Source organism: Jaculus jaculus, chromosome 2 (assembly GCF_020740685.1).
Source record: "Jaculus jaculus isolate mJacJac1 chromosome 2, mJacJac1.mat.Y.cur, whole genome shotgun sequence".
In the NCBI taxonomy this organism is placed as follows: domain Eukaryota; kingdom Metazoa; phylum Chordata; class Mammalia; order Rodentia; family Dipodidae; genus Jaculus; species Jaculus jaculus.
The window spans coordinates 68,866,231-68,890,254 of record NC_059103.1 but is presented as its reverse complement, the minus strand read 5'-3'; the positions used below and the strand labels follow the sequence as shown (position 1 = coordinate 68,890,254).

The window sequence follows — 24,024 nt, the reverse complement described above, 5'->3', positions numbered from 1 at the left end:
CCTCCTCTATCAGGACTCTACCACCCAAAGGCCTCACAACATTCACAAACTGCCACCAGCAGGGGACCAAGTATTCTAAACACATGAGCCTATGGGGGCTCATTCAAATGACCACATGTTCCAGTGGTGAGAAACAGGAAACTCATCTCTCTGGGCTAAAATGAATATGTGTTCCTTGGAAGGGGGTGTCTAGGACAGAACCCACTTTCTTCTTTGTCCAAGCTTCCTTGAATGTGGCTCCCTCCCAATAAAGCCAGTGATTTCTGCTTGCTGTTTTGGTCTTTGTGTCAATATGAACAGTGAGCCAGCGAGCTTTTTTTTTATTTATTTATTTATTACATATGGACATATTTAGTATGTAAACAACACATGTTGGTTCCATCCTTTCCCTCATCCCTGCCCCTTTACCGAAGAGGCCCTCCTCATTAGGGATGCAGGTCAACCCCATGGGGATTGTGGGTCATGCATTATGGGAGCAAAAATTAGTTATGGGGGAGAGGCAATGCCTCTGTACAAAATGTCCCAACTGTGTCTCTAAAACTCCACCTCCTCTTCCACAAAATTCTCTGAACCACGCCTAGCAGCTCCGGCGGCGGGAGGCGGAGCGGCGGCGGCGGGCAGGCAGCGTAGCTTCGGGAAGGTTCTCGCGCGCCCTGGCCCGCAGCATCCGCAAGCGCCGCCAAGATGCCCAAGAGGAAGGTGAGCTCGGCGGCCGGCGGGGCGAAGGACGAGCCCAAGCGCAGGTCCGCCAGGCTGTCCGCGAAACCGGCTCCTGCGAAAGTGGAAGCGAAGCCAAAAAAAGCAGCGGGAAAGGATAAACCTTCAGACAAAAAAGTGCAAGCAAAAGGGAAGAGGGGAGCAAAGGGCAAGCAGGCTGAAGTGACTAAGCCAGAGACTAAAGAAGACCTACCTGCAGAGAATGGAGAGGCAAAGAGCGAGGAGAGTCCAGCCTCTGAGGAAGCGGGAGAGGAAGACGCGGAGGCTGAGTCGTCATCCTCCGTGTCCATCAGCATCCCTGTCTCCTTCCTGTACAATCCAGAGGAATATTTTTTATCAACTATTTTGTAAATGCAAGTTTTTTAGTAGCTCTAGAAACATTTTTTAAAAGGAGGGAATCCCACCTCATCCCATTTTTTTAAGTGTAAATGATTTTTTTTTAAGAGGTGAAATCATTTGCTGGTTGTTTATTTTTTGGTACAACCAGAAAATAGTGGGATATTGAATTAATGGGAAGCTTTGACTGTCTTGGGTGTCAGCTTAACATTCCATAGGTGGGGGGTTAGTTTTATATCCTACAGTACAAAGCATACTAAGTGGCAATTTGGAGTCACATTTGTGCATTTAATATGTCTTGAATATTTTCAATTACTCCTAGTCTGTGTTTTTAGTAGAGCCGTTTCCTAAGAAAAAAAACAAAAAACCAGTCCTTGGTCACTGCCCTGTTGTCAGCACTGTGTGCCTCTGTGACATCTCTAGTCGTGGTAGTCCAGTGTTCTTAATAATTTTGATAACGTACTGTGAAAGATGAAAAATTTGCATTTGCAGTGTGTATGATACTAAAATTGTGAACCAGTGGGAGTTGAGTAGAGATTGTGAGCATTTGAAGATGTTTGTACACGAGAGCCTAATAAGGAAAAATGCCTCTAAGATTGAAGCTGGGTGTCACTGGAATAACTTCTAAAGAAACAATACATGGTCTTTAGATTTTTGGTACATGTGTTAAGACTTGTGTACAATTGAAATGTTTGTGTACTGTTCCTCAGCACCAATAAAAGTATGAAAATATTAAAAAAAAATTCTCTGAACCACAATGGGCGCATTTTAAGTCTACTTCAGTGATGGACACTCAGGAGCCTCTGGATCTCTGGTTTGGTAGGTATTGAGTGTCCTCAATGTCTACCTCCTTCACCCTTGTTCTGATATCAGATTCACTAGGTTAGATATTTTGACAAATGTTCACACCTATGTATCTCTCCATCACCTAGATTAAGATGTACAACAATACCACCCCTATCTTTTACTTTTATGTACCATTGTGTTTAGCTTCAATTAAAATAAACTTGGATTATCTCCCATCTCAAAATCAAGCCAGAATCCTTTATTCCAGCTTCACTTTTACTTCTCTTGTCTTATAATAACTTCAAAGAATTAGGATCTTTTGGGGGTATTATCTTGGATGCTACATTTCTCTGTACACATGCATCTTAATTTATGGTAGAATTACATCTTGATAAACCAACACATAGTAAGTTGAAATTATATGATGTTAAGAATGTATTTGAGGCTCTTGCATGGATTCACTGTGTTGGTGAAGTCAAGAGTCCGAGCTTAAGCCCAAAATAAAGCTCTTTGCCCTTGGAAAAAAAAAAAAAGAGAGAGAATGTATTTGAGGGCTGGAGAGATGGCTTAGTGGTTAAGGCACTTGCCTGTGAAACCTAAGGACCCTTGTTCAACACTCCACATCCCACAAGAGTCAGATGCACAAAGGTGAAACAAACACGAGGTTGCATATGCCCACTAGGTGGCACAAGCATCTGGAGTTTAAGGCCCTGGTGGAGCAATTCTCTCTATGTCTCTCTCTCTCTCTGTCTTTCACTCTCACTATCACTCTCATTCTCTCTAAAATAAAATAAAAAAGTGTGTACTTAGTACATCTAGCCTCCTGAACATCATGGCTTAGGCTAGCCTAACTTAAGAATGATCCAAACACTTAACCTACAGTGGGATTATCTAACATAAACCTATTACATAATAGTGTGGACTCTCTCATGTAACTTACTGAATATTGTACTGAAACAGTGATTGCAGACATATGATGTTACAACCTCATTGAATTATTATAACCTGGAGATCATCTGAGGTAAGCCCTATTGCAGTCAGCTTCACATTGCTGGTAGAAATCACCCAATCAAGAGCAACTTGTGGGAAAAAGAGGTTTATTTTGGCTTATAGGCTTGAGGAGGAAGCTCCATGATGGCAGGGAAAATGATGGCATGAGCAAAGGGTGGACATCACCCACTGGCCCACATAAGTGGACAATAGGAACAGGAGACTGTGTCAAACACTGGCATGGGGAAACTGGCTATAAGGCCCATAAGCCTGCCCCCAACAATACACTGCATCCAGGAGGCATTACTTTCCAAATCTCCATCGGTTGGGAACATAGCATTCAGAATACCTATGTTTATGGGGGACATCTGAATCAAACCACCACATTCTGCCCCTGGATCCCATAAACTGATATTCATACATGATGTAAAATGCAATGTATTCATCCATCTTTAAATGTCTCCATATTTTTTATCAATCAATGATGTTCAAATATCCCCATAATCCAAGATCTTTTAACTGAGCCATAATACCAAAAGTTCCCCCTCCAAAAAAAAAAAACAACAACAACCCATAATGGGACAGAATACACATTCACACTGCAAAAGATGGCATTGGGCATAGCACAGAAATATTCAGCCAATGCAAGATTTAAAACAATCAGGGCAAACATCAAACTCTGTAGCTTCAAGTGCAACAACTCTAGTCAATGATAAATCACCCCTCCAGCTAGGCTACTCATTGCCCTGGAAAACTTCATCTGGGGCTGGTAGCTCTCCTTGGCAGCCATCTCATGGTCACTGCATCTCCACTGGGTCTCCACTGCAATCCATGGTTAATCCTCCTGGCCCCATGGGGTCTCCATGCAGGCATCCAGCAAACCTGCTTCACACTGCCCATGGTCATTTCCAAAACACAAGATCATATTGCACATTCAATGACCTTCTCTTTCTTGCATTTCTTATACTCCACAATACCAGGTAAGGTGCCAATTTGTTAATCCAGGGTGGAATAAAGCAGATTTTGAAAGAATAGGACACTCCTTGAACACTCAGCCCTTTCAAAAGAGTCTACATTCTTCCTATTGCCCCAGGGCAGGTCAGGTGGCCCAATCTCAATGGCTATAATCTCTCAAACAATTTTCAGGTGAATGAGCAGCAATTTAGGCCCAAAGATTTTATTTTTTTGTGTGTCATATCCCTCTATTCACACCAGTTCATTTCTATGCAAGCAATCCTGCACAACTTCTCAGGACACAGGCGTAACAGCAAGCTTCTCACACAAACTGCTAGCCCAGTCCAAGCAATACTCTTTCTTACCCTCACAAGCCAAACCTCACAGTCCTTAGTTCTTACTGCATTCAGGGCTTTCAAGTCTGACTAGAATAGTCCTTCAAGCTCTCCTTACAGCACTGCAAGGCATCTCTTAGGCCAAGGTTTCAAATCCTGACACATTCCTCTTGAAAATCAGCTCCAAAAGGCCAAAGCCTCACAGTCAGGTGTCTAGCAGCAATCCTACTCCTCAGTACCACTTTTTTGTTGTAGTCAGGTTCATATTGCCAGTAGAAATCACCCAATCAGGAGCAGCTTGTGGGGGAAAAAAGAGATTTATTTTGGCTTATAGGCTTGAGGGGGAAGCTCCATGATGGCAGGGAAAACAATGGCATAAGCAGAGGGCGGACATCACCCCCCCAAGCCCACATAAGGTAGACTACAGCAACAGGAGAGTGTGCCAAACACTGGCATGGAAAAATTGGCTGTAATATCCATAAACCTGCCCCTAGCAATACACTGCCTGCAGGAGGTGTTAATTCCCAATCTCCATCATCAGGGAACCTAGCATTCAGAACACCCAAGTTTATGGGGGACACCTGAATCAAACCACCACACCCCCCCCATTGTATTGTTTTCCCATTTGAATTGTCCAGATTCCTATAGAGGTGTGTGGGTGGGATGGAGGAGGGTACTTACCTGTGTTGACTCTAAGTTTCATAGCTTTGTCATTTCATAAATATAATGTCATTCATCCTGGAAGTCTTTGGTGGTAGGTTGTTAGGATACTTTCAGTTACAGAAAACTTACTGCCTGACTCACAGTGGCCTCAGTAACCTAAAAGCTGTTTCCCTTATGTATTCATAATTCTCCAGGTAGGCTGCTCATGACCTTGGCTTAGAACCTTAGCAGTTTAAGGGACAGCACCACTGAGTTACCTTCACTTTTTCTTTTTTCATATTTTTAAGCATTTTATTTATATATTTATTTGAGCGAGGGAGAGAGAGGGAGGGAGGGAGGCAGAGGGGGGGAGAGAGAGAGAGGGAGAATGGGTATGTTAGGGCCACTAGTCACTGCAAAGAACTCCAGATGCATGTGCTACTTTGTTCATCTGGCTTTAAGTGGGTACTGGGGAATCAAACCAGAGTCCTTTGGTTTTGCTGGCAAGTGCCTTAATTCTAAGCCATCTCTCCAGTCCTCCCTCCACTTTTCTTTTCTTTCTATATTGTTATTTATTTATTTATAAGCAGAGAGATAGAGATAGAGAGAAGAGAAACAGTCACAGTGAATGGGAGCACCAGGGCCTCCAACCACTGTAAACAAACTCCAGACACATGTGCCACCTTGTGCATCTGGCTTATGTAGATACTGGGGAATTGAACCTGGGTCCTCAGACTTCATAGACAAATGCCTTAACTGCTAAGCCATCTCTTTAGCTACCCCTTCACTTTTTCTAACTACTTATTGCCTCATGGTCAAAAAATGCTTTCCTTGCTCTCGATATCATGTCTGTTTACAAAGGCAAGAAGGGCCTACTGTGGTTGAGCATGCCTTTAATCCCAGCACTCAGGAGGCAAATGTAGGAGGATTGTGTGAGTTCCAGGACACTTTGAGATTACACACTAACTTCTAGGTTAGCCTGGGCTAGAGCAAGACCCTAGCTTTAAAAACCATACCCCCCCTCAAATACAAATGCAAGAAGAAGGGAGAGGGCAGGATGGTACCAGCTATAACTGTTCCATTTATTATTTGCTTGTCTATAACCAGCAGTGTAAAACTTCTCTCAGAATTACCTCTTCCCAATAGGCATCTACCCACATATTATGGTGCTTGGCTGTATGGACACTCATAGCTGCAGGGAGGGAATATTTACTTTTAGTCTTCTCCAGTTGGAGGCAGCAAGGGAGAAGATGGCTTGGGAACTTTGGACTACCAAACAATTTTAATTATCATGGAGATATTGTGTTCATATTTTGCACGTGCATGTATATAGTGTGTTGCAGCCAGTTTCACATTGCTGGCAGAAAACACATAATCAAGAGCAGCTTGAGGGGGAAAAAAGGTTTATTTTGGCTTAATGACACGAGGAGAAGCTCCATGATGGCAGGGGAAAACAATGGCATGGCATGAGAAGAGGGTGAACATCACCTCCTGGGACACATCAGATGGACAACAGCAACAAGAAAGTCTGCCAAACACTGGCAAGAGGAATCTGCCTATAACACCCATAAACCTGCCCCCAACAATATAACACCTCCATGAGGCATTAATTCCCAAATCTCCATCAGCTGGAATCCTAGCATTCAGTTTATGGGAGACACCTGAATCAAACCATCACATTCTGCCCCTGGCCCCCCTAAACTGATAACCATACATGATATAAAATGCAATGCATTAAGCCCATCATTAAAAGGCCCTATAGTTTTTATCAATTTCAATGATGTTCAAACATTCCCATAGTCTAGGATCTTTTAACTGAGCCATAATAGCAAAAAATCCCCCCCAAACCCATAATGGCACAAAATAAACACACTGCAAAAGATGGCATTGGGCATAGTAAAGAACTATTCAACAAATATAAGATTTAAACAGGACAAACATCAAACTCTGAAGCTCCAAGTCCAACAACTCTAGTCAGTGACAAGTCTCCTAGCCCTATAGTCTCTGGAGTTCCAATTCTACCCCTCCAGCTAGGCTTACTCACAGTCCTGGAAAACTTCATCCAGGGCCGCAGCTCTCCTTGGCAATCATCTTGTGGTCCCCAGCATCTCCACTGGGTCTCCCCTGCGACCCACAGTCCATCCTCAATGCTCCATTGGGTCTCTATGCAGACATCTCGCAAACCTGCTTCACACTGCCTATGGCCATTTCCAGAATACAAGACTGCATTGCAAACTCAATGAGCCTCTCTTTTTTGCATTTCTTATACTCCATAATACCAGGTAGGGTGCCAATTTGTTAATCTACGGGGGAATAATGCAGACTTTGAAGAACAGGACACTCCTTGAGCATTCAGTCCCCTTCAAAAGACTCTGCATTCTTTCTGTTGTCCCAGTGCAGGTCAGTTGGCCCAATCTCAATGGTTGTAACCTCAGTTGTATCCTAACAGGCAGCAGTTTCAGCCCAAAGATTTCTTTTTTTCCTGTGCCATATCCCTCTGCTCATATTTCCATTTCTTAACACTGCAACCCTGCACAAGTTCTCAGGACATGGGCATAAGAGCAAGCCTCTCATGCAAACTGGTTCTAGCCCAGTTCAGGCAAAGCTCTTTCTCATCCTCACAAGCAAATCCTCATAGTCATAGTTCTTACTGCATTCATGTCTTTCAACTCGCCCAGAATAATCCATGATGTACTTACAGCACTGCAAAGCATCTCTTAGGCGAAGATTTCAAATTCATCCACATCCTCCTGGAAAACAATTCCAAAAGGCCAAAATCACAAAGTCAGGCTTCTACCAGCAGCAATCCCACTTCACTTCTGGTACCAACTTTACTGTTGTAGTCAGGTTCACATTGCTGGTAGGAAACACCTGATCAAGAGCAGCATGAGGGGACAAAGGGTTTATTTTGGCTTACAGACTTGAGGGGAAGCTCCATAATGGCAGGAGAAAACTATGGCAAGAGCAGAAGGTGGACATAACCTTCTGGGCAACATCAGATAGACAACAGCAACAGGAGAATGCGACAAACACTTGCAAGGGGAAACTGGCTATAATACCCATAAGCCCACCCTGAACGATACACTGCCTCCAGAAGGCATTAATTCCCAAATCTCCATCAGCAGGGAATGTAGCATTCAGAACCCCTAAGTTTATGGGGGACACCTGAACCAAACCACCACAGTGAGAAGGTGTATGTATAAACGTTCATTTATGTGTGGGTGCACATGTGTGCACATGCATATGGAGGACTGCGGTTGACTTTGGATGTCTTCCTCAGTCACTTGCCACCTAATTTTTTGAGACAGGGTCTCCCCTGGTTCCAGGGTTCACCACTTTGGCTAGACTAGCAAGTAAGTAGACCCCAGGCAGCTTCCTGTCCCTGCATCCTCAGAACTAGAGTTATAGGCAGGCTGTCATACTTGGCTTTCATATGGGTACTGGGATATGAATTCAGGATCTCATTCTTGCACAGCTTGCACTTAACTGACTCAACATTTTCCCCAGCCTCCATTCTTATTTTTATAGCCTAACCATCTCCCATGCCTGTGGTCTCACAGGTTCAAAGTAGAATCAAATTCCTGAATGTACGTGTATTGTACTGCCATCTTCTGTTCTCTTTTCTAATTAGTTGCAGCTTTTGTCTTTATTGATTGTAATTGGCATGGAGTAAAATGCATAAATCTTCAACTTTTAGTGAAATATGTTGACAACTGTGCACATTCATGTTTATGCCATCTAGATTAGGATATAAAATATTTATATCACTGCAGAAGTATACTTTCGACTCTTTTCATGTAAACATACTCCCCTTTCCCATCTCTTAGATAAGAGGTAGTGATTACTTGAATTTCAAAATAATTTCACATAAGTAAAATCATACAACATAGATACTATTGTGTTTGGCTATTTTCCATCCATATTAGTTTTTTTTTTTTTTCCCCTGAGGTAGGATCTCACTGTAGCTCAGGCTGACCTGGAATTCACTATGTAGTTTCATAGTGGCCTTGAATTCAAGGTGAACCTTCTACCTCTGCCACCTGAATGCTGGGATTAAGGGTGTGTATGACCACATCCAGCTATGTTAGGTTTTTGAAAAGGTCCATAGTTTGGTTCATTTTATTGAGATACACCAAAGTGAACAGAAATACCACAGTCTACCATTTCTTCTGTTGATGGTCATTGAGTTGTTTCCTTTGTTGACTGTTACAAATAGAGATACTGTGAATCTTCTTGCTCAAGTCTTCAAAATGTTTTAATTTTATTTTTGAAAATATCACCCATTTATTTAATTTTTTAAATCATATTTATCCATTGTCCCATTCCTGCTAACCCCTTCTTCCTAACTAGTACCATTTCTATTTTCATTTCTTTTTTTTTTCTTCTCACAATTTTTATTAACATTTTTCCATGATTATAAAAAAATATCCCATGGTAATACCCTCCCCCCCCAACTTTCCCCTTTGAAATTTCTTCCTCCATCATATCACCTCCCCATCTCAATCATTGTACTTACATATATACAATACAAACCTTTTAAGTACCCTCCTCCCTTCTTTTCTCTTCCCTTTATATCTCCTTTTTAACTTACTGGCCTCTGCTACTAAGTATTTTCCTTCTCATGCAGAAGCCCAATCATCTGTAGCTAGGATCCACATATGAAGGAGAAATGTGGTGCTTGGCTTTCTGGGCCTGGGTTACCTCACTTAGTATAATCCTTCCCAGATCCATCCATTTTTCTGCAAATTTCATAACTTCATTTTTCTTTACTACTGAGTAGAACTCCATTGTATAAATGTGCCACATCTTCATTATCCACTCATCAGTTGAGGGACAACTAGTCTGGTTCCATTTCCCAGCTATTATAAATTGAGCAGCAATAAACATGGTTGAGCATGTACTTCTAAGGAAATGAGATGAGTCCTTAGGATATATGCCTAGGAGTGCTATAGCTGGGTCATATGGTAGACCAATCTCCAACAAAATATTGGCAAACAGAATACAAGAATACATCAAAAAGATCATTCACTCTGACCAAGTAGGCTTTATCCCAGAGATGCAGGGATGGTTCAATATACACAAATCTATAAATGTAATACATTATATAAATGGGTTGAAGGACAAAAATCACATGATCATCTCATTAGACGCAGAGAAAGCGTTTGACAAAATCCAACATCCCTTCATGATAGAAGTCTTACAGAGACTGGGAATAGAAGGAACATATCTCAATATAATAAAAGCTATTTATGACAAGCCTACAGCCAACATATTACTAAATGGGGGAAAACCGGAAGCTTTTCCACTAAAATCAGGAACAAGACAAGGGTGTCCACTGTCCCCACTTTTATTTAATATAGTTTTGGAAGTCTTAGCCATAGCAATAAAGCAAGAGACACACATAAAAGGGATACAAACTGGAAAGGAAGAGATCAAGTTATCATTATTTGCAGATGACATGATTCTATACATACAGGACCCTAAAGACTCTACCAGCAAACTGTTAGAGCTGATAAAAACCTACAGCCATGTAGCAGGATACAAAATAAATACACAGAAAGCAGTAGCCTTCATATATGCTAACAACCAACACACAGAGGATGAAATCAGAGAATCACTCCCATTCACGATTGCATCCAAAAAAATAAAGTACCTTGGAATAAACCTAACCAAGGAAGTAAAGAATCTCTACAATGAGAACTTTAAAACACTCAAGTGAGAAATTGCAGAAGACACTAGAAAGTGGAGAAACATCCCTTGTTGCTGGATTGGAAGAATGAATATTGTGAAAATGCCAATATTACCAAAAGCAATATACACATTTAATACAATCCCCATCAAAATTCCAAAGGCATTCTTCATGGAAATAGAAAAAATAATCCAAAAAATTCATTTGGAACCACAAAAAACCTCGAATATCTAAAATAATACTGAGCAACAAAAATAAGGCTGGTGGTATCACCATACCTGATTTTAACCTATACTCCAGAGCCATAGAAACAAAAACAGCATGGTACTGGCACAAAAACAGACATGTAGATCAGTGGAACAGAACAGAGGACCCAGATGTAAGTCCAGGTGGCTATAGCCACCTGATATTCGATAAAAATGCCGAAAATACTCATTGGAGAAAAGACACCCTCTTCAGCAAATAGTATTGGGAAAACTGGATATATATCTGTATAAGGATGAAAATAGTTTCTTCTCTCTCTCCATGCACAAAAATTAAGTCCAAATGGATTAAAGACCTTAACATCAGACCTGAAACTCTGAAACTGCTAGAGGAAAAAGTAGGGAAACCCTTCAACATATTGGTCTTGGCAAAGACTTTCTGAATACAACCCCAATTTCTCAGGCAATAAAACCACAATTAATCACTGGGACCTCATGAAATTACAAAGATTTTGCACTGCAAAGGACACAGTGAAAAAAGCAAAGAGGCAACCTACAGAATGGGAAAAAATCTTTGCCAGCTATATATTTGATAGAGGATTAATATCTAGGATATACAAAGAACTCAAAAAGTTAAATAATAAGGAATCAAACAAGCCAATCAAAAAATGGGCTATGTAGCTAAATAGAGCATTCTCAAAGGAAGAAATACGAATGGCATATAAGCATCTAAAAAAGTGTTCTACATCACTAGTCATCAGGGAAATGCAGATTAAAACTACATTGAGATTTCATCTCACTCCTGTCAGATTGGCCACCATCATGAAAACAAATGATCATAAATGTTGGTGGGGATGTGGAAAAAGAGGAACTCTTCTACACTGCTAGTGGGAATGCAATCTGGTCCAGCCATTGTGGAAATCAGTGTGGAGGTTCCTAAAACATCTATTTTCATTTCTTTTTGTGATCCACTGAATTAAATTAGGGTTGCTTGCATGGCATGTTTTGGAGTTTATGTACTGGAGTATGAGCAACTTAGCAGTGGCTATGGCACTGAAGAGGACCCCTCCTCCCACGTCTAAGCAAGTATTAACTGCCAGTAGTTCCTCTGAGAGGAAAGGGGTCAGTCTCATGAGATCTTCCCCCATTCATGATGGAATATTGATGTGCTCAATCTTATGTAGGAAGCCATAGCTGCTGTAAATTTTTCAGTATTATGGCCATGTTATATCCAGACGACAGTATTCCATAGCACTCCTCTCCACTGTTCAGCTCTTAATTTCTTTCCACTGCTTTTCCACAATGTCTCCTATTGCTTAAGTCTTTTTGTGGCAGGTGTGTTTGGTTCTGTTGAATGCAAGTCCAGGAGTGCAATTTCTGGGTCACATGTTGGCTGTATACTTAGTTTATCAGAGACTCCTCGGTTGCTTCTTCTTCTTCTTCTCCTCCTCCTCCTCCTCCTCCTCCTCCTCCTCCTCCTCCTCCTCCTTCTTCTTCTTCTTCTCCTTCTTCCCCTTCCTCTTCCTCTTCCTCTTCTTCTTCCTCTTCTTCTTCTTTTGGTTGCTTCTTGATAATGACCTGCCTCAAAGAGAGAAAGATGGGGAAACTAGGGAGAGAGTCCAGGAAGGAGATAGCTTCAAAGACTTCAAGCATTTGAATATGTCAAAGAGCACAAGCAAGAGATAGCAGCAAGGGGTGATAATGTATGAGGAGGGCCAGATCAGAGAGGGACAGCTCCTCAGCTGATCATGTTTACCATGAGAATAGGAGCCTCGTGCTTCCAGATTTTCTCACTTTTTTCTACTGGGGGATGACTAATAGAATCACCTAGAAAGTTTAATAATTCTCACACTTGAGTCATACCCTAGAGATTCTCATTAGAACTGGCAGGTGACCGGAGCAGTGGCTCATTAGGTCATTGTGACCTACAGCCATGCCTGAGCACCATGGCGTTAGACCCATTTTCTACACACTGTAATATTAAAGTGCAAATACTGGGCTGGGGAGATGGCTCAGTGGGTAAAGTGCTTGCTGCACAAGCATGAGGACCTGGATTTGGTTCCCTGGCATCCAAATAAATGTTAATCATACTGGTATGCACCTGTAATCCTAGAACTGGAGAGAAGGAGACAGGAGGAATCCCAAAGCTAAGCAAATCAGTGAGCTCTACGTTTAGTGAGAGACCCTGTTTTTAAGAATAAGATGGAGAGTGATTGAGGAAGACAACTGACATTGACCTCTGTAGTCCACATGCACCCACACGCATATAAACATGTGTGCACTCACACATACTGTGCACATATACATGCAAAAAGAAACTTCTGGGGTAGAACTTGAGACCCAGCATTTTTTTTTCTGGCTATGTAATTAAAAAAATTGTTATATATACTATAACAGGATATACTCTTATATCCCCTTGCCTCAACTGTTACCCTGGGGGCCCTCCTCAGTGGGGTTGTGGTATTCACTGTGGGATCAGGAAGGCATCTGTCAGTACCTATGGAGTAGTGAGGGGACTGTGCCTCAGTATTCCTACCAACTCTGTGACTCTTACAATATTTCCACTCTTCTGCAATGTTCCCTGAGTCATGCAGGCCTATTGGCAGTTTGATTTAGTGTTGAGTTCTCTGTAGCCTTTGGATTTCTGCTTTTGATAAGTTTTGTTACTACCACCCTGGAGCTGGTTGTCAGGCTAGCAGTATGGGCAGTATTAATGTCACCACTGCCTATGTAATTTCTCCTGGGCCCTGGTAGACGTGATGGAGGTGGTAAGTCTCGTGGTGGGCAGTCAGCTATCTTCTTGTTTTATTGATGAATCTTGGATATACTCCATTTTCTCTGCCATGTATAATATAAAACAGATCCTTCAAGCAAGATGAGAACAACTTGGGATATGTAAACTTATTTGCAATATTTTTGGTGCGCAAGCCTGGTCTTCTTCTCCAGAGAGCAGTGGGGGTTTCTTTCTGAAGTATAAGTTCCCTGGCCATGGGATTCTGACTTGGTTTTCAGTACCAGATATGAGGCCTCTCCCACTAAGAAGTCCTCATGTCCAATCAGAGAACAGTTGATCACTGGCAGAAGCTGTGTACCACTACTGCACAAGTGTGTGCTTCTTTTTTTTATTAGTTATGTACACAATGTGTACTCAGCCATGTTGGCACCATCATTAGCCTCCTCCTGCTCCTCCCTTCTCTGCAGGAACCCTCCTTGTTGGGGAATGTGGGTCATGCATTGTGGGGTTAGCCATTGGTAAAAGGTAAGAGGCAATGTCTCTGTGTATAATGTCCCAACAAGTGGCTCTAACAATGTTTCCACTCCCTCTTCCACAAATATTCCTGAGACATGTTGAGTTTGTTTTAGGTCTACTTCAGTGATGAAGTTTTGGGAGCCTCTGTGTTTCTGGATATCTGGCTTGGTAGGAGTTGAGTGTTCTCTGTGTCTATCTCCTTCACCTTTGTGCTGGTACCAGGTTCACCAAGAAAGTATCACTCTTGCTCATTTCCCCAATTACTCTTGGTTTCAATTGGGGCCCTGGTGAGGTGTGATGGGCTGATTCTTTACTCAGGATCTATGTCCATATGAAAAAGAGAAGCAAATTCTCCAATGGAGAGTGAAGTCAGCACCAGATAAATGGGATAACCACTATTATTTTAGAGAGAATTTAATAGGTGTAGGCCCTCTTGTAGCCCATGATTGGTGGGCACTAGATAATGGAGAGCAGGCTTGTTTTTTGGATATGGTTCTGACTTGTTTCCCAGCTTCAGCTATGGGTTCTGTTTCACTGAGTTGATCATTTAGTCAAATCTAGAGCAGTTGGTTACCCATCATGGTTGTGTGCCACTATTGCACTTGTGTGAGCATCTCATCAGGTTGTTTTCTGCTGAGTAACTTAGACCACGAGTTGCTTGGACAGATGTTGGTCATTTTCTACTAGTTTCTCATGTAGCACCTTCTTGTACTAGATGAGCTAACTGTGTGGGGACTGACTCTCTTCCAGATTCCAGCCAGGTCACTCCATGTTCTATACCAACAGCATATGGTGTCTTCAGTAGTAGGGTCTTACTGTTAGCCTTTGGTGGGTCATCAAATAATCTGACAAAAATCTTTCTTCTTTTGGGACACTTTGGAGGTCTCTTTGAAGATCAACAGTTCATTGTGGATGTTAACAACATGGTGGTACTGGGAGTTACAGGTCAGCTCCCATGGAGAGAAGGAAAAAAAAATATAGGTAATATAAAAGATATAGAGAGAAGAGGGAGACAGATAGAAAGGGAGGGGGGGGAGAGAAACAGGAGAAGATTAAGATCAGTCTTCATCATACCCTTTTCAGGGTCCTGTGATTCAGGTGTTCCATCTAAGGACCTGATGCAGGTTAAACCATTTAGTCTGTCTTTTAGGATATAGAATTTTATGGTACCATTGCCATTTGGGTCCAGTTTTGTGGCTCCCACCCTTACCCTTCCCTCCCACCCTACCCTCTGTATGTCTGGTCCTTGAGATGCTTATTAGGCATGTCAGCATCTTGGGCTGATTCAGGTTAGGAGCCACAGATGAGTGAGAACATGTGATGACTGTCTTTCTGTGATTGGGTAAGTTCGCTGAGAATGATTTGTTCCAAGTTCGACCATTTTTCTTCAAATTTCATTGTGTCATTTTTCCTTATGAGTAAAATTCCATCATTTAGCTATACAACATCTTTGTTATTCATTTGTCTAATGATGGACATCTGGGTTGATTCTAGCTCTTAGCTATTATGAATTAAGCAGCTATAAACATGGTTGAGCAAATCTCTCTGAACTTAGGCATGGAGATTTTAGGGTAAATGCCCAGTAAGGGAATAACTGGGTCTATTGGTAACTCTGTAGTCAACCTTTTTAGGAATTTCCATATTGCTTTCCATATTGGCTGTACCATCTTACATTCACACCCACAGTGAATGAGGGTTCCTATTTCTCCACATCTTCATTTTGGGGTTCTGATCCTATTGTCTCTTCTATGTTTTGATTAGAGACCTCCATTGTGGGACTGGGAGATCTTGTTGGATTTACTTGCATTTGATTTTTCATGTTATTCCTTTTACACTGTGGTCTGACCATCACAGTGTAGGAGTCTTATTTAATTTAGGAGTAATCTGTAGTCTACCCTTCTAGTGTCTTCAGTGATTATTCCCTTTTATGTTTGCTTCTACTAGGCTTCTGATGGCAATGGGGCCTGCCTGCTCAGAGGGAAGGAGCCTGTGAAGCTCTGGTGGGGCCCAGGGACCTGATGAAGGGACTTGTTGTTCCATGATTTGAGGTATATGGTCAGGTGGCCCAAGTGGATAGGGGGTAGGGGGGATTGGGACAAAGCAGACAGGTGTGGCTGGGCTGTGGAGGCGGGGAGGATGGGAATGCATGGTGGTTCTGTGATGCTAAAGGGTGGAGGGATGGGACAGCAGGTCCCTTGGGACTCTGGGGGGGGGGGAGCATGGGACTGCTGGGTGCTCCAAAAACTGTAAATATGAATTGTAACATGGAGAATATCTTATAATTGGAAACACTGTATGTACTAACACATTTGCAGGCTGGATTCCCCTGTGGGCCACTGGTTTAGTGTGTGTGTGTGTGTGTGTGTGTGTGTGTGTGTGTGTGTGTGTGTTTAGAGTTCTTTGGTAGGGTCACTGTTATGGCAAGGACACATGGGTCTTGTGAGGTCTTTCAGACGTTGTGATTATGGTCTATTGGCAGGGATGACCTGAAAGATGGTCAGGCTGTTGGCCAGCTTGGGACACAATGATCTTCCCCACACTGCCCTCAGGCCACCTCCCCCATAATTGGCATAACTGGGTTTCCTGCAGATGAGAAGAGGCTAGACAAGGTCCAGACAGCTCCCCATCACACCCAGCCCTTGGAGCACACATCTCTTCTCTCCCTTGATCGGATCAAAGTCTTCCATCAAGCTGTCTGGTTCTGTCTTATTCAATTAAAAATTTTAATTTAATTTAACCCATGCATTCATCTTCTTTGAAATCTGAGAGACGACAGCATCCACTAGAAATTCAGAGCAAATGGCTGAATTAGCTTCCAGAGAGGATTCAATGAGACAGTGTCTGCCTAGAGACTCATGGGCTCTGTGGAAGCAGCTGGATCCTGGAAGAAGTTGGTTGAAGGTGGGGGTATGAAGGAGGGGAGTCTTTATTGCTCTTCACCTTAGCACTCTTGCAATAACATATGGCTCCCACATGGACCCACAAAATCTGGGGTCAGTTCCAGTTGGATGATTTCAGGCACATGGTTGAAACTCCTTGCTTCAGTTTCCCTATCTGTAAGGTGAGGATGATACAGCAATATCTATCCTCTAATTCTGCTGAGAGGACTAAATTCATGGACACACCTGTGAAAAACAGTGACACCTGACACAGGACAAGGGGTGGAGGTAAGGTTTGGCATGCTAGTCTGGGGTAATACAGCTCATCTACACAGTGGGGTGGAACAAGTGTCTTACTCTTACCTCAATGGGAATCAAAGCAGGCACAACTGGCCCATCTCTTTCCAAGAAAAACAAGCAAACCCAACCGGCCTGACCAGGTTTTATTTTTAATATTTTTTTTGTTCATTTTTATTTATTTAACAGTGACAGAGAGAGAATGGGCGTGCCAGGGCCTCCAGCCACTGCAAACGAGCTCCAGACGCATGCACCCCCTTGTGCATCTGGCTAATGTGGGTCCTGGGGAATCAAGCCTCGAACCAGGGTCCTTAGGCTTCACAGGCAAGCGCTTAACCACTAAGCCATCTCTCCAGCCCCTGACCAGGTATTTTTAAAAGCTGTTTGAAGGCCTGGACTTGTGTTTAGATGCTAGAGAAAATATGAAAGGTAATTATAGTAATATTCAGACCTGTCCTTACTTTGTGGATGCTAGGAGAGGATTGTCAAGGTGAATTTGAAACTATCTATGGGTTTTTCCTTAAATATTGATTTTTCAGTTTTTCAAATTGTCTCAGACTTTACTATGTCTTATTTGATATGCATTCAAAGCACTGATGGAAGCAGCTGTATGACAGTCACTCCACAGCAGAACATGCTGAAGCTGAGATCTTGGGAGTCAGACCTCCTGGATTCTAATCTCAGCTCTGTCACTACTCTCAGAAACACCACAGACAAATCATCTACTTGTGCCTTTGTTTTTATATTTGTACAAGATTATTATTATAAAATATAATGATGCACCTTGCTGGAGCAGTTGTTCTGCTGGAGGTGGACCTTGATGATGTCCAGCCTGTGCTCATGGTCCCCAGCTGATGATAGTTTGGTAAATGGAGACTTATTGGAGGAGGTGTGTTGCTGGGGGTGGACCTTGAGTTTTGTTAGCGCTTAGCTTGTCAACGTTAGCTGCTTACTCTCCTGTTGCTGTTTTGCACTTGATGTAGCAGAGGTGATGTCCAGCCTCTGCTCATGCCATGCTTTCCCCTGCTATCATGGAGCCTCCCCTTGAGACTGTAAGCCAAAATAAATCCTTTTTTCCAACGTGCTGCTTTTGTTTGGGTTTTTTGTCTCAGTAATGAGAAGGTGACTGTGACACTCTGTGTGGTGGCATTCTCTTTAGCCCCACCTCTATATGGGGAAGAGAAGAGATACCTGTGGAGGTTGATGTCTGCCTCATATTGGAGGCTCTGTCTCCATCTGGGGTTGTGAAAGGCTGGCTTCATGTTTGGGGATTAAAGTGGGGTCAGCTCCATACATCATGAGAAGTCAGGGGAAGAACTGGGGTGCACACTCAGAGGGAAGTGGAGTCTAGGGTTGAAGAGTCCTTGTGGGAGGGGGGTGAGAACGTTGGGCTATGCCACCTCTCTGTCTATAAACTGTGCGGGAGGCTGCAGATAGATCCATCAGGCAGCAGAAGTGGGGTCTGTGTGGCTTTCCCAGAGGTGTTTGATGGACTGGAGCACATAGAGGCGGTCTGAGGTGTTTTCTACATCTGGAGATGTATGGCATCATGCAGGGCAGAGATATATGTAAGAACATGAAGAAAAAGATTAGATGGTTCCAAATGGCTTTGTGCATAGCCTGCATGTGAACATCACTGTGGCCTGGGAAAAAACTTCTATTTTTTTTGTTTTTAAAGGTATTTTTGTGTATTTGCTTGAGAGTGAGTAAGCTATAGGTATAGATATGGATATATGATAGAATATGGGCATGCCAGGGCCTCTTATTATTTCAAAACAGACTTATCTGCCACTTTGTGCATCTGGTTTTATGTTGGTCTTGGGGAATTGAATCCAGGCTGGTAGGCTTTGCAAGCAAACACCTCTGACTTCTGAGCCATCTCTCAGCCCTGAGGAAGAGATTCTTTGTGAAAGATTTGTTGTGCTTAAACTTCTCTTTGCTGTGGGAAGACATGAGAAGGGAAGGATCTAAATGGACTTCAAATCTGGCAAGGTCAGTTTGGGCAAGTTACTTGATACTGCCTCCGCCTCATTTTTCTCATTTGCATACAGGGGACAATATCTCTCTGTCATACACACACACACACACACACACACACACACACACACACACTGCCTGTCAGTGGGTTCCCCTCACTTCTGAAGTAATCATTCCCATGGGAATCAGTAGAGCCACCAAAGCCTTGGTGTGACACAGCCCATGTGGCTTTAATCCTTTGTGGCCTCAGATGCCTCATCTGTCAGATGGGTTAACAGCAACAATGGCTTGTTTGTGCCATGAGCTTCAAGAGGAAGAATGGATATAATGCTTAGCCATGGCAATTCTCCTATAATTTTCTCTTCTTGATCCTTCTTACCCACCCCTTCCCCCACTTTCTTGAAGCTGGTGTTCCTGCCTTTTTTTAAAAAAATATCTTTTTATTAATTAGTTTTGTACTCAGCAAACATAGTCAGTTTGGTACCATAATTAGGCTCATTCGTGACCTACACCCTCCCCTTGGCCCCTCCTTGTTGAGCTATAAGAGCCATGCACTGTGGAGTCAGCCCACAGTTATGGATGGGATAAATGTCTCTGGCTATCATGACCCAACATGTGGTTCTGACATTCTTTCCTCTTCCTTTTCTGCAAAATTTCCCTGAGCCAGGTTGGGTTCATTTTTGGTCTGCTTCAGTGATGAGGTATTGGGGGCCTCTGGGTCTTTGGCTCTCTGATTTGGTAGGAGTTGATTTTTCTCTGTTTTGATCTCCTTCACCCTTGTGCTGGTACCCAGTTCACCAAGAAAACAGTACCCTTGCTTGTTTCACCAATTTTTCTTAGTTTCAGCCAGCGGGGCCCTTTTGAGGTATGATGGGGTGGCTCTCTCCTTGGGAACTCCATCTATCTGAAAAAGAGAAGCAGATTCTCCAACGGAGAGCAAGTTAGCACCAGCCAAATGAGATAACCCTTATTTTTTTTAATAGAGAATTTAATATGTGTAGGCCCTCTTATAGCCCATGATTGATGTTAGCTTGATAATGGAGAGTGGGCTTATGTTTGGATGTGGTTCTGTCTTGTTTCCCAGATCCAGCTATGGGTCCTGTACCACTGAGGAGATAAGTTAGCCGAATCAAGAGCAGTTGATTCCCCACTATGGCTGTGTGCCAATATTGCACTTGTGTGGGTATCACAACAGGTTATTTGCTGCTAAGTAGGTTAGAGCATGAGTTGCTTGGACAGATATTGGTCATTTTCCCCCAGTTGCCCATGTAGCACCTTCTGGCACTAGATGTGCTGACTTTCTGGGAACTGAGTCTCTTCCAGCTTCCAGCCATGCCATTCCATTTTACATGTCAATCACATAAGGTGTCTTCAGCAGAAGGGTCTTACCACTAATCTTTGGTGGGTCATCAAGTATTCAGACAGAAATCTGTCTTTCTTTTAGGAAACTTTGTAGGTCTCTCTGATCAAAAGCTCATTGTGGATGATAGCCACATGCTGGTGCTGGGAGTTACAGGTCAGTGCCCACTAAGCAAAGGAAGAAAAAGATAACTAATATAAAAGAGTTAAAGAGAAGAGAGAGAGAGAGAGAGATAGAGAGAGAGAGAGAGGGGGGGGGAGGGAGGGAGGGGGAAGCTGTAGAAGATTAAGATCAGTATTCATCATACCCTTTCCAGTGTCTTGTGGTCCAGGTGTTCCCTCTAAGGGCCTGGTGAAAGTTCAGCCATTTGTTCTGCCTTTTAGGATGTAGAATTTTATGGTACCATTGCCATTTGGGTCTAGATTTGTGTTTCCCACCCCCTCCATTGCCCTCCCCTCCCTTCCCACCCATCCTGTTGTCTAGTCCACAAGATTTTGCTGGTTATGTAAGGCATCTTGGGTAGATTCAGGTTAGGTGCTGTAGATGAGTGTTCCTGGCTTTTTCTTCTGCCCAAGGAATTGACCTTCTTTACCACACCGTGACAGGTTCTATCTTCACAGTGATCCGTTTCTGTCCTAGAAGATTCATTGTCTTTGCTTGACATTGTCCTGAAGGTTAGGAAGAGTGAGAAGTACAGCAGATGTTTGTGCCTTGGATTCACAAGGACCTGGGTAGATGGAGCCTCTGAACATTCTTGGCTATAGATACCATCATGCATTTTTTTGAGAGAGAGAGAGAGAAAGAGAGAGAGAGAGAGAGGGAGAGGAGAGATAGAGAATTGGTGCACCAGGGCCTCAGTCACTACAATCGAACTCCATATGCTTGCACCGCTTAGTGGACATGTGTGACCTTGCTTCACCTTTGTGCCTCTGGCTTAAGTGGGATCTGGAGAAAAGAACATGGGTCCTTAGGCTTTGCAGGCAAGTGCCTTAACACTAGGCCACCTCTCCAGCCCCCATAATGCAATTGTGTTGAATGTTCACCTCTTGTCAAATGCATTTTCTCCATGTGGCTTTCTTGCCTTCTTCTCCTTCTCCTCCCCCCTCCTCCTCTCCCCCTCCTTCTTCTTCTTTTTTAATGACGGGGTCTTACTCTATTCCTAGAATAGCCTTGAACTCAGCAATCCTTCTGCCTCAGAATGGCTATTTTCCTGTCTGCCTTGATTCCTATATGTGTCTGTTCTGTTTCTTTCCTTTTATCTGTATAAATCCATTTGTTTTCAGTAGTAGGTCAAGAAGTCCACTTAGGTTTGGATATAATTTACTATCTCACAACAGCAAATCACTGCTGGCATTGATATATAATGTGGCATTTGGACCACTTGGGTACTTTTTGGTGTATATGTGTATGCTGTACATGTGCACATGTGTGCTCATTCATATGTGTATATATATGTGTGTGCATATGTGTGCACCTGTATGTGGAGGCCAGAGACCAATGCTGGGTGTCTTCCTCAAACCTTTTCCACTTTATTTTTGTTTATGAGACAGTCTGTTACAGAACCTAGAGCTCACAAGTTTCCTAAGTCTTGGGGAACCTCCTCCCTCTGCCTTCTCAGTGCTGGAATTACAGGCACATATCACAATGTCCAGCATTTATGTGGGTTCTAAACTCTAAACTTAGGTCCTCATGATTGTGCAACAAACACTTTACCCATTAAACCACTTACCCATCCCCAGACCATGCCTTTTAGTATACAATGATCCTGTGCTGTAGCTGGAACACATGTCTCACTTGCTGTGTCTCCACGTCAACGACTCTCTCATCTATGACCTCACCTGGGAAGCATCATCATGAAGTAAAGGAGACATCTCACTCGCATCTTTCTCTAGGACAAAGCCACTTCAGCTCTGCAAGACACCGTCATTTTATAAAAGTATTTTACTTAGGGCTGGAGAGATGGCTTAGCGGTTAAGCACTTGCCTGTGAAGCCTAAGGACCTCGGTTTGAGGCTTGATTCTCCAGGTCCCACGTTAGCCAGATGCACAAGGGGGCACACGTGTCTGGAGTTCATTTGCAGTGGCTGGAGGCCCTGGTGCACCCATTCTCTCTCTCTGACTCTTTCTCTCTCTATCACTCTCAAATAAATAAGTAAAAATGAACAGAAAAATTTAAAAAGAAAAGTATTTTACTTAAAAACTGGGTGTGGTGGCATATGCCTTTAATCCCAACACTTGGGGGGCAGAGATAGGAGGATCACAGTGAGTTCAAGGCCAGCCTGAGACTGCATAGTGAGTTCCGGGTCAGCCTGGGTTAGAGTGAGACCCTTCCTCAAAAGTACAAAAAAGGTATTTTACTTATTTATTGGGCACACACATACAGAGAGAGGGAGAAAGAGGGAGAGAGGGAGAGAGGGGGAGAGAGAGTGAGAGAGACAGGGAGAGAATGGACATGCCAGGGCCTCCAGCCACTGCAAACGAACTCCATATGCAAGTACCACCTTGTGTATCTGGCTTTATGTGGGTACTGGGGAATTGAACCCAGGTCTTTAGGGTTTGCAAGCAAGCTCATTAGCTGCTGAGCCATCTCTGCAGCTTTGTTCTTGTTCTTGTCACAGTCTTGCTATTGCTGTAAGTTCAGGCTTTGGGGAACCCAAAGATGTAGCAGTCACACAAGTGACTTCCCCTTCCTTATGAGATAGGATCCAGCTGCCTACAGGGAATCGTTAGATATTTTCCAGAAACACTATGTGATTCTAGGGTTCTGAGTGCATGTTTCCCCTTTATTTGAAAGGGTATTCAAAACAGAAAAAGACTTCTCTGAGTCCTAGAAGGGAGTGGGGAGCACAGGCAGCACCAGGCTGGACTCCTCAAGCATTGAACATGTGTGCCCTAACTTTCTGCAAAGCAAACATATTCCCAAGAGAAGTGAGCTGACTGGACTGTGGAGATGTCTACACACATGATCTCCAGGAACAGAGAACATGCACACAGAGGGTGGTGCATGGCTGGACCCTGCAAAGAACATAAATGATTTGAAATTGCTATCAGACCATGGTGCCAGGAGCAGAAAACAAGACACCAACGTGGAACCAGTAGAGGCATCTGAGAGCATTTCCAGGGAAGGTTGCAAGGGTGGCCTGTCTGCGATTTGTGGATGGAGTCACCTGTGGCAGGAAGGAGAGCGAGCAAGTGCTATTTCTGCCTGTGTGCAGCCTTGTGGCTGAAGGTTCCCCATGGCCCGCTGAGTATTGTCAGGAGAAGCTCTGCTCATGCTTCTGCCAAGACTCGAATTCTGCTCTTTAGACCTTCCCTTCAGTTTCCTGGCAATGTGCTGCTGCACACCGAAGTCATGACATAGTTCTTCGAGATCCGCCAGCCTTATAGTCTCACCACTGAAAAGCTGCTTCCTCTTTTACAGTTGAGTAGAAAGTGGCTCAGTGCTGGGTCAAGCTCTTCCACCAGAGCAGTGATGCTGATGGGCTTGGGAAGGTTATCAGCTGTGAACCTTCCTGACCCGAGGCTGCTGTTCTCCCTCCACACCTGCAGCTGTGTTTTCTAAGCAGAAGAGCAGAGGAGAACCAGCTATGTCTGAGCACCGTTGTTAACA

At 43.3% G+C, this 24,024-nt stretch overlaps 1 protein-coding gene across 1 annotated transcript; it reads left to right on the top strand.

Moving 5' to 3' along the window:
• Nucleotides 1-684: 684 nt before the first annotated feature.
• Nucleotides 685-1,068, top strand: LOC101599209 (non-histone chromosomal protein HMG-14-like). The gene has a single exon (XM_012950376.2). It carries the CDS (start codon nt 685-687, stop codon nt 1,066-1,068), a length of 384 nt encoding a protein of 127 aa, XP_012805830.2.
• Nucleotides 1,069-24,024: the final 22,956 nt, after the last annotated feature.